This window comes from Blennius ocellaris, assembly GCF_963422515.1.
Source record: "Blennius ocellaris genome assembly, chromosome: 1".
NCBI lineage: Eukaryota > Metazoa > Chordata > Actinopteri > Blenniiformes > Blenniidae > Blennius > Blennius ocellaris.
The window spans coordinates 21,704,159-21,716,131 of NC_137650.1; the positions used below are offsets into that span (position 1 = coordinate 21,704,159).

General features: G+C 39.8%; 1 protein-coding gene across 1 annotated transcript; it reads left to right on the forward strand.

Moving 5' to 3' along the window:
• The first annotated feature begins 6,569 nt into the window (after positions 1-6,569).
• On the forward strand, positions 6,570-9,812 carry foxf1 (forkhead box F1). Its single transcript, XM_080507073.1, has 2 exons — positions 6,570-7,601; positions 8,673-9,812. Exons 1-2 carry the CDS (start codon positions 6,623-6,625, stop codon positions 8,834-8,836), a joined length of 1,143 nt encoding a protein of 380 aa, XP_080363199.1. The 5' UTR covers positions 6,570-6,622; the 3' UTR covers positions 8,837-9,812.
• The last annotated feature ends 2,161 nt before the right edge of the window (positions 9,813-11,973 follow it).

The following is an 11,973-nucleotide window of genomic DNA, read 5'->3' on the forward strand; positions in this document are numbered from 1 at the left end:
TTATAGATTTCAAAATACATTTGTATGTTGCTCTTCAACACTAGAAAATGTCTTTAGATAAATTCTGCATGTAAATTTGAAGATACTAAAAATATACACTGATAAATTAAATTAAAGGAAACTCACAATGTATTTAATTATTAATTTGAAAAAGCAATAACATGGCCTGGTTTATATAAAACCATTACTAATAAACCATGATCAAGCATACATGTCTTTCAGAAATGTATTACAATATTGCTCATAAACTAAAAGTAAAAACTAAAACTAAAATGACATACAGTATACTAAGAACATCTCAATTACATATTTTCATTATAAACATTTGAAATATCATTATTGTTTTTATTAATTTTAGTAGCAAACAAAGAAAATTATTTCTAACCTACATGAATTTAATATATATATATATATATTGAACCCAAGTATCAAATTATTTTAGCTTTGACCCTGTCGCCCTGCTGTCTTTGATATGTTCAAACTATTCTTTGTCTATTTTTTGTTCTGTGGAACCCTCCTTTAAAAAAAACAAAAATAAACTGGCCTATGCCAGTTTGCTGTGTACAGATATTTAAGATTATGAAACATTGTCCCTGCAAGTGCTAACCACATTTGGACAGTTGGGAATCTGCAAAAAGAACAGGAAAATACTGAACCTGCCAAATCCAACGCACTGATGTCCTTCATGCCAAATTATGTGGTAGTGTCTGTGATCACAGAATAAACCAGAATTTGTTTTTTTTTACATAGGTCTTTATTCCCCTTCTTCCATTGTCTGAAGGAATGCTTCACCGCGAAGATGTCAACAAAAAAAATAAAAAATGAGACGTTTTTAAAACAGAAACTATTCTGCTTCAACACGAGACAAACAAGCGAATGCGTCAATAAGACGAGTGGGGATCTTGTGAGTTCCATCTGTGACCAGACAGTATGGCACGCCAGGGACTGTTGCGGGAAAGGCGTGTGAAGTGTTGCTGAGGAGGCCCAGTTTCTCACAATAAAAATGTTTGTGCCAGTGACTCATGTATTTTGGCAACGATGAGCTCCTTATCTGCGTTAGTTTTGGACTAAAAATGTCACAGTATCCAAAGTCCAAAACACAAACGTCGAAGAACTATTGGACCTCCCGCTGGAAAGTCGTGTCTGTTGCCAGTGAGCCCTGACATGATGGATTTCACTTACAACAATGTGAAAACATGAATCCAATTGCATTTGAAGCCCGCAGCATGAAAACACGATCACCCTCGACCCTCGGCTGTCACTTGCAGCCACTTGGTGGTTGCGTCGCTCTTCGTGCTGCAGGTGTGAGGCAGAGAGACAGGTGGGAGTGTATCCGTGTAGGAAATGTCACATTATAATAAAGAGGGGGTGGAAAAGAACGGGGGATAAGACGCAGATACCTTGAGGTAAGAGAGGTGAGGTTGTTTTAGGGATTCAAGTTCGAGTCCCAGAACTTGGACGATGAATTAGTTAACTGCAGAGAAACTGTTTCCCAAACGAGTCATACGGTGTGAAATAATTAATAATCAGTCAGCCTCGATGCATCGATTATCATTTCATTCTAATACAACGTGAAACATTTATTTTCATTGAAATGTTTTCAAATAGAATAAAAGCTCAATGCTTTATTGCGTTTGTTATTCTATATTCTGCCTTTAGTCATTAAAAATAGTTAAACGGGTTTGTATTAAACTTTTTGACGTAAATGTGTGTTCTTTTACGTTTAATACAGATGCGTTGCCATGAAATGAGACAAATCATATTTTTTCACGTTACACTGAACGCCTTTTTTGTTTAACTTTGACTGTGCGTCATGACGCATGGACCTCAAATTTGAACTGACTGGATTCGACTTCGCTAAAACTTGAGATCAGTTCCATGACACCTCAGTTGGAGGTTCCGACTTTCAGACCAGGTACAAGACTAATATGAAAAGATGTATGAAAAGAGCCAAATAATCTATTTCTGTAATTAATTGAGTAAAACTAATGCCATTGGAGAAAATTAAATAGCATTTCGATGCGCCTTCATTTCCCAAACAACAAGCTGAGCGATTAATATTTCGTGAGGATTTTTTTTTTCCCTCAAGTCATAAAGCGCACCTTTGCTGCAGCTGATTGTTGGAGACGGTGCGGTGCGCATCAAACGGCACCACTTCAGATCCGCGCAAAGACCCAACGCGCGCAATCAGCGGTCTGCTTGCAATCCCGTACATTCCCGATCACATAAACACCACTTAAACGAAAATATACAGGGCCACCTACAGCGCAGGGAAAGTGATGAGGGGTTGCCCACCTCGACATTACACTGTTTTCAATTAAAGTGACAATGCTGAGTGAACTATAGGCGACATCGCTGAGGATGCATGTGGGAGGGAAAAAAAATATTTCAAGGATCATGAGCTTTAAAATGTTGGTGTACACTGGGAAATGTATCGCTGCTTAATATATGTTTACTACTATATGTGAGGAATTAATATTTAGATGAAACTAGTTATAATTTGGCGAATAATGTCAACACAATCCAGGGTTTATTTATTCATTCAAGTTTAGTTGTAACGACAAGGTAAACCTTTATGGGGTTTTTTTTTTCTTTTTCTTACAGAGATATTTTCATTTTGAAAATGTTTGATGAAAACCCTACAACCTGCTTTTTGTTTCCGAGTATTCTTATTACATTTATATTGTGATTCCACTATAATACGAAAAAAAAAATACAAGGGGAGCAGAACCCCCATAAGTTGACAAAATGTACTTTTCTATTCAAATTCCATAGTATAGTGATGAGGAAATTAATTGCTGTTATGATCAATAAGGTTAATTGCTTCCAATTTATTGGCATAGTTTATGTATCTTATTGCATATTTAGATATTCAAGATTTTCCTTTGTTGGAATCAAAGTCTCGCGCTCTCTTTCATCTATCGATCTATCTATCTATCTATCTATCTATCTATCTATTGCATATTGTTGTATCTTTCTGATTCTATAAATTCTAACAAGTGTTATTTTCTGACTGTCTCATGTCTCTTATCTTTCCGCAACAAGAATAGACTATAGTGGTGTGTCTTTATTCAAAAGCTACATTTTGAATGAGAAATGTCAACTGCCATACTATTGTGATTTTCGTGCGAGTATTAATCATATAACTAATATTCTTTATTGAGAAATTGAAATTTTCTTCAGGTTCGACTTAGGTGAATTTAGCTGACTGATCATGCTGACGCACTGTCCTCTAAATAAAACTGACCCTCTTTTACGTATGAACTGACCTATTATTCAAAGATGACACTTTAAAAAAAGAGAGATGTTTTATCTAGATATAATAATCAACATGTTTAATATGAGACTCGGTGGTCCTACTCTTGGTAACGTTCACACTGTTGGTGTGAGGTCACATGTAATTACAGCGGGTCTGCAAATGACAACTTGTCATTTATTTTCTGTTCGCAAAGAAAAATAAGATTGCAATCCATCATGACAGTGGCTTGTTTGCCCGATATACCACGATGGAAGAAGATTGAACATAATAATATAAAGGGTACCAATACGATTGAAGGGTGTCATGTGATATGGATTACCACAATTTTATTACAAGAAGAGGATACTGATAAACATCTGCTTTCGTAATATGAGCTATCGTGAAACAATATAAGTTGAGATAATTGAACCAATAAAGAAAAAGCCTATTTCACTGAATATTCTGTGCTCATGCTGCAGGGAACTTCACCAATGAAAATTGGTTAAAATGCACTAAATAACTACGAGAAGGCCCGGAAAGGCTGCCAGGAGCGCGCACTCTGCGGTGTACCTCCACCTAAGTGGCCGAGCATTCCTGAGGATGCAGCGCTGTCAAATATTTCATGATGGGACGTCATGGAAAAGTGCATGACTTCGTCAGTGATGGAGCAACAGGGAAGCGCTGACCTCGGGTCTCGCGACTCTGCAGTGATGAACATTATCAGCCACCAAGGCTTAATTGGCTTCTCTCGTCTCTTGAATTATAGTTAAACTGTTTCAAAATGTGACTTCATCCATCATAAAGGAAAAAAAAACCTAGATGTGGTTTTATGTACAGTACATTTATGTACACTATATTAATAAGTGACCATCTTTACACACTCTGGTTATTAGAAAATCCCAAAATAGCACAAAAAGGGTACTAAAGATGTGACTAAACACATCAGATTGTATTTTACTGGTTTTACATATTTGCAAAAGAGGAGTGAAGCAGGGAGTGACGCATCCCCGTCCAATACCAGAGGTTTTGCGTAAATATTACGAAGGTTCAGTTGGATGAGGCAACGCAAAAGAAGTACCAACATATACAAACAGAGTTTATGGATATAGATAACAAAGAAAGAATATTATGGCACGAGCCTGAAAGAGGGGGGGAAAAAAGTCTTAATGGAATGAAGTCACCAGCGGTAATTAAATGCAGTGGGTGGAGAGGACGGGAGCGCGCCTGCCCCTGGTGCGCGCTGGGTGGTCCGTTACACTGATAAATGTGTGGCACTCACTCCACGCGACTGACCGTGCAGGCACCGGTTAAAACAATACATACATTCATTTTACCCATGGTTTAAAAGAACAAAAACAAAACAAACAAAAAAAGACCAACAGTGTCACATTTAGGTGGAGAAATAAAATTTGTCAATCAATTGGTTTTTTTCTCGCTCCCTCTCTGGCAAACCTCTTCAGACTAAAAATTAATAGTTCCACATCGTGCCACAGTGTTTCATCCAGTTGAAACTTCAACAAATGAGTAAATATTATTAAGGGGGGGGGGGGGGGGGGGTGTAAACTTCTCACATCCAACTTGTGTTAATTGTATGCAAACAAAATCGAATTTACTCAGAATTGAACATTCTTCCATTTTTGCGCACAGTTAAACACTTGCGTCTCAAGTTAAATCATTTACCCCAGTAGGATTTTTCCACATGTGTAAAAACAGCCGTCAGGAGTGTCCCTTGGAAACTATAACGCCAGCAGAGATCATAAGCAAGCGCCCATCCACCCGAACCTCTTGGATTTGCAAAAGGTTACGCGCTGCAGCTCTTGAGCTCTCAGGGGAACAATAAGCAATACTGTCAACAGTTTTAGGCTATAAGGACTGATCAGCTTCCAGTAGCTCTTTGTCTTATAGCTGTGTGAAAAGGCAGTGAAGCGAGCTTTTTTTTTTTTTTTTTTGAAGTAACTGATAAACTAAGACAGAGTAAGAAAAAGAAAAGAGAGTTGCGCATCTTCTTCTACAGGAAAAGCAAATTAAAGCTGTAAATCTGGATTTCTTTTTTTTTAATTAGTTAAGTCACATAACCTATTAAAGTCGTGGGTTGTTTTGTTTTTTTTCTTTAATTGAGACACTGAGTACATAAATTGATAATAAATGAAATTAGAAAGAGTCAAATCACTTACTTGAAGTTCTGGACCTTTTGGATGTTTCACTTGCAGCAGGAGTCGATCCCAAGTCCCCGTCCGAGTTTCTGCGCTCACAGCTCGGCAGAGCTTCCACCTCACTCCTCCCGCGTCCCTGCGTAAATATTTTGACTGCATTACACAAACAATATTCATGTGTAACAAAGTCCAACATCTACAGAAGACGCTGCTAACGCACGGGCATATCGCATCAGATTGACTATTAGCTGATCTAACGGGGCTTTTGCTTGATTTTTCTTTTTTCTTTTTTTTTATTTAAAGAAGGCCAGGAAAAATGTTTACATTTTACTGTATAAACATCCTGCCCATGTCCCTGTCTATCTTTAACAGAAATCAGAAGGGTGGTTTTGAATATGATGGGCATGCGCTCTGGTGAATGATTTTCATAGATTTGAAATGTTTTATAAAGTATTTAATGAGTTTATTGGCTATAAACAAATGACCTCCGAGGCGCCGTGGTTGCGGAGCATACTGCCTTCAAATGGCTGTATGATATTTGCATTGCAAGTTTATGGGTGTACTTTCACACTGATTACCCCAAAACATGTAATGTATAAAATTTATATAAAGATTTTTTTTTTTTAAACAGAAGAGTGAAATAGTGACACAATAGTTGTAGTGTTCTTAAGTATTACTAATATAGTTTCACTCCGCGCGTTACAATTATTTAAGTATTCCTAAAGTATAAAATAACACATGGGTCACTGAAGGTTATATGCGGGAATATATTCCTTGTTTCAGTGCAAAGAAAGAGAAAAAAGTCTCCAGGAGTGAACGCACACAGATGTGCATGCTCACAGCCCACCACTGGAGTAGGAGGGAACTGGGCGGGTCCCAACATGAGGATGACCAAGACATCCAGCTTCCAATGCGCCGATGGCAACAGATAAGTAAAAAGTGAGCTCCTCGGACGCACGACAACACACCAACTGAAGTGGAAAGCTGCTCCTGTTCTGCTCCTTATCCCATTTTGGACGCTGTGTACAAGGTGACCCGGCCTCAGACCGCCACGGGACGCACAGAGGAAAAGCAAGAAGTCTCGAGAATTAAGACGATCCGCCTCTGTGTTCAGCCCGAAACTCTTTCTTTCCTTTTGATGACACACGACTGAGTGACCGACTTTATCGCATTTATAGGTGGGGAAAGCAGACGTTTTCGTTGCCATCCTGAAGATTAAACACAACATCTAATGACGGCAGAGGTCCAGCAGCCCCCAGCGCAGACTCCTGCCCAGAGCAGTCCGATGTCTGCTCCGGAGAAGCCGCACGGACAGACGGTGGTGATGGAAACCGCTTCCTCCACGACCAAAACCAAAAAGACTAACGCGGGGATCCGACGACCGGAGAAGCCTCCTTATTCCTACATCGCTTTGATAGTCATGGCTATCCAGAGCTCTCCGACCAAACGCCTGACGCTCAGTGAAATCTACCAGTTTCTACAGAGCCGCTTCCCGTTTTTCCGGGGCTCGTATCAGGGATGGAAGAACTCCGTGCGTCACAACTTGTCCCTGAACGAGTGCTTCATCAAGCTCCCCAAAGGCCTCGGCCGACCGGGAAAGGGCCACTACTGGACTATCGACCCGGCCAGTGAGTTTATGTTCGAGGAAGGCTCCTTCAGAAGGAGACCGAGGGGCTTCCGGCGCAAGTGCCAGGCGCTGAAACCCATGTACAGCATGATGAACGGCCTGGGATTCAACCACATCCCCGAGTCCTACAACTTCCAGGGGAGCAGCGGGGGTCTGTCCTGTGGGCCCAACAGCCTGTCTCTGGATAGCGGGATTGGGATGATGAATGGACACTTGGCAGGTAACATGGAGGGGATGGGTCTGTCCGGTCACTCCATGTCGCACTTGTCGACAAACAGTGGACATTCCTACATGGGAAGTTGTACAGGATCCACTGGGAGTGATTATCCCCACCACGATAATTCCGCCTCCCCTCTGCTGACCAGCGGGGGAGTCATGGAGCCTCACCCGGTCTACTCGAGCTCAGCCTCGGCCTGGGCTCCGGCTCCCTCCGCGTCACTGAATAACGGGGCTTCTTACATTAAGCAGCAGCCCCTGTCTCCTTGTAATCCCGGAGCGAACTCCCTGCAGCCCAGTCTGCCCACGCACTCATTAGACCAGTCGTACCTGCACCAGAACGGCCACAGCACCACAGACCTACAAGGTAAGCGCTGTCCTTTCATTTCTAGTGCCACAGGTTAATGTTAGCGGGGGAAACCACAGCTCATTTTAGTATAACACCCGACTAAAAATGTATATATATATATATTTAATTCTTTACAAAATGAATAATAAAAAAGGTTTAACAATAATGTCCTTATATGTTCAAGTTAGTTTAGCAATGGTGTTGTGCCAAATGTGGGCCTGATGAAAGTTTTGGCCCTGAAGTGCACATACCTTTGGATTGCATTGCATTTGCTCCACAATCAATAACTCAGTCTTACCTTTATTGTTCAACACTAAAGTATTGGGAATACAGGCACTATATGGAAAATTATGCAATTTTAAGTTAATGCGTATTCCTCCAGGGGAAGTTCACGTCTGCAACTGTTTCGGTCTCTATTATTATTTTTATATATATATAGAACTCTAAATAAAAGCCACGCAGTATCAGGATTTGCAAACTCTCAATGTTTCCTGGAGTTGGTGAAAAAAGGAGACACGGGAGGGCAGGGAGGGTCTGCCGGGACAGTTTAGAGTCATGCCAATCTCTGGGTAAGAAAAACAAGCGCGGTTAGTTCCAGCCTGCCTTGCCCCGCGGCTCTCGGTCCTCCGGGACTGGCGTGCAAGAGGGCCACTGTCAATTAGCCCTGCAAACCCGCCTCCACTTTGACAGGCCTAATAGTGCCTGCTAAAGGGACTCCACGGAAATATGCATTTCATTTAGTCAAAACAACAGTCCAGATTCTAAATCTAAAATATGACGCTTTTGACTATAATTGAAAAACGTTACATTTTCCACGAATATGTATTATTATTTTTTAAAACCCTCATTGTCTTAAGGGTTTCTTTGTGCGTAAATCAGGGATCATTCAGGTTAATTAGATGAGTAGCAGACATTTGCGTTAAATTATTCATACTACTGAAAAGTTTGTAAAATACTTGTTAGATCAACTTCAGTGTTTTTTCCCCCCCTTGTTAATAAGAAATATTTTCTATTTGAAGTATTCGCAGTTGAAAGCAATTTTTTGTGACGTTTGAAAAGTGAAAAATTGTCTCGATTCTCCCTGTGCAGGTATTCCTCGGTACCATTCCCAGTCTCCCAGCATGTGTGACCGAAAAGAGTTCGTGTTTTCGTTCAACGCCATGACATCGTCGGCCATGCACTCTCCGAGCAGCAGCTCGTACTACCACCAGCAGCACGTCTCCTACCAGGACATCAAGCCCTGCGTGATGTGATCCTCTCCCAGGGAGCTGTCACAGACTTGAGCCATGGAACAGAGGGAACTGAAGCAAACACCGATGAGAAAAGTACCACTGAAAGACAAAAAAAACAACAGCAACAACAAAAAACAACAAAAAAAAGATAGAAAAAGAAAAGAAGGCATTGCCCCATGCAGCCCTGGAGAGAGCCGAGTGCTTCCAGTTTGAACGGACTACTTCTCTGTACTGTTTTACGCAGCGACAACGACACGGAGACATGCCAATTACAAACCGCATAATAATAATAATAATAATAGCGATAATAATATATAAATACAACCCTTTTTTTTCTTCTTCATACCATCATCATCGTCGACCAGCAGGGTGAAGGGAGGGTGTAAGAAACCCTGCTGCTGTTTGGTACTTAGTCCTGCAGAGCGGATGACTACCACTTCACACTTATGCTCTTGTTTATTCATCTATGTAAAAAAAAAAAAATCTATATATATGTATATGCACACTTCAATTTTCTCCGTCTAAAGTTTTTACCTTACTTTTCTTTGATAAATTAGACTAAGGTTCTTTTTACGGACTTTCATACCAACATTGCATTTTGAAATGAAGAATTGTGGATATTGCAGATATAGGCTGTAAATCCATATACTGTATACTGTGTAAAAACGATGACGGCACTTTTTAAATAGCCTATAAGCGCAACTTTTTATTTATTCTCTAGGCCTCTATTTTAATTTCAGGCGAATTGGCCAAGGAGTGACGTGCTTTATTGGCAATATTTGTCAGATCGCTTATTATTTGTTTTTAAATGAAACAATGAGGATATATTGTAAGCACTGTTATGTCGTATTGTGTCAAATATATGTAGACCTTGTACTTTCAGCACTGTCTGTATACGTATATGTTGGTAGGAAATTTAGCAAGGTGTCCATTAACAAGGGCCAACCTTTTGGAAAAGCAATTGTAAAAAAAAATAAAATGCTGTTAATGCCCGCAATTCCACAACACTAAATATATTTGGATTTCATCACTCACTCACGCTCTGGAAATTTTGTGGGGATACTGCAGGCGAAAATTCCATTAAATTGAAAATATATGGAGATTTTTTGAGGATTAGTGTAGCTTTTGTTGTGTATTTATCAAATGAATCAACTAAAATGGAACCAACTGAAATTCTTAAAACAAATCAATCTTTCTTGGGCATTACTAACGTAAAAAAAAAACAAAACAGGAATATTAATTGACTTGCTGTTGCATAGTACAACACTTTCACATGTCAGCAAGTTCCCATGTAAAATGATATATGAACAAATCTGGGTTTTCCACGAAACGTCGCGTAATCGATTTTATTGTGAAATGAAGGATTTCAACAACAACAACAACAAAAAAGAAGTTATTCGCAACTGAGCCTCTTCGCAATGAGGCATAACTAATCACAGGTAGAAATCTCACCCGTGTCTGGTTACAACGGCTCGTCCATTGTTCTGGTCGTCGTCCAGTTGTTGTTGAAGCACGTCTGCTGAATGTTTGGGTGCAAAATAAAACGAACAGGGCTGATATAAATGTACTCGCATACCTCCAACAACGGCTGATTCCAGGGTGTAGACAATATGCATAAACGACCACAAAACATAGCACGTAAGATTTAAATAAAACAAACAGTAAATGAAGTTCGGTTTTACTTTCCATATTAGTTTTGTCCAGTAAAGAGCAGGATATATAAAGTCCTACATGTTTTATGACACAATCAAAATATTACTTTGAGTCATTTATTTGAATGGTTGGAATTGCTGTCAGTGCTTCTCACTCGAACTCTAAAAAAGTGTTGTTTTTTTTTATTAATTAAAAGATTATAGTTTCACAATTTAAGATCAACGACTAGTTTAGCGAGTGCAGAACTATGAGAGTTGTACAAAAGGTTTTTACTTTTCCAATTGACTTTCTTCACAGAAGTGCACGTTGTGTGTGGGGAAAACAACAGGTGCTCCTAAAGGCAGGAAGGGGACCTGGTGGTGCTGTCGAGTTCATCTCAATTACTTTGATGCATAAATCTCGTGCTTTAGACAAAGTAATAGGATTGTAATTTAAGATGACGAGTTCATTTTACTTTAAAGTGCTGCTGTGGTTATTGGTGTGCGAGATATAAATCTTTACAGGAAGATGTGATTTGCTGGCTTTTGCGTCGCTCCGCAATCTCACAGCATGACCACTATCTGAACCCCCCAGTAAAATTAGCATGCCATCGAGCACAGGAGGCAGGAGGCTCAGCAGCAGTGGAACAGCGCATTAACACACCGATGACATTTTGCCGAGGTTCAGTGCTCTGGAGAGGCTGAGGGGGAGAGAGAGAGAGAGAGATGGAGCTCCACAGCTGTTCCCCGGCCAGGCCTGGATGACAGCTCCATAAAAAGCCAGAGGCATGCACTGTGAGGAAAGACATGCCGTGTGCTTGTGACTCAGTGCAACCCCGACTTCAGGGAAAAAGAGGACATGTTTCTGGCAACGCAGGCTGACAAGGGACTGATCACTTATCAGGCCATCTTTGTGTAGAAACACAGAAAGGGATATGAAAAAAAAACAAAAAAACAGACGTGACAAGTACCAGGTGAATGCTGCTGGATATTCAAGTCTGGATAAGTGACTTAATATGTTTTAGATTTTTTTTCCCCCACTAAAAAAAAAAAGAAGCACATTTTCTATTATTAAAAACCGAGTGTTTACACAATCTCTCAAAAAAATACAGCACCTCTAATAAGCCAGCCAAACAAATTTGATACAAGAATCGATTATATATGCACCTTACATCAGTTGCTTCTCATGGTCTAATATTAGGTTTAAATTGTATGATAAAATTCAGCTAAATTTATTTCAATTAGTTTTGTCAAAGTCCATGTAATGGTTCAGAATGTCATTCCAAATCCTAATGTTTTCCCCCCCATGTTGCAAAACAATTTTAAAGTTCGTCATTCTTCAAAATTTATTAAAGTCAAAGTCACATGTGATACAGTATCTTGCATAAAAACTGAACTTATACAGGCAAGACCTTTAGTAATGAATCTAGAAACTAAAATGTGACACAACCTTCGTATTGTGGTTGTTACATTCACATTGACCTAACTAGACAGAAAGCAATGGAAAAACACAAAGCCACGTCTACA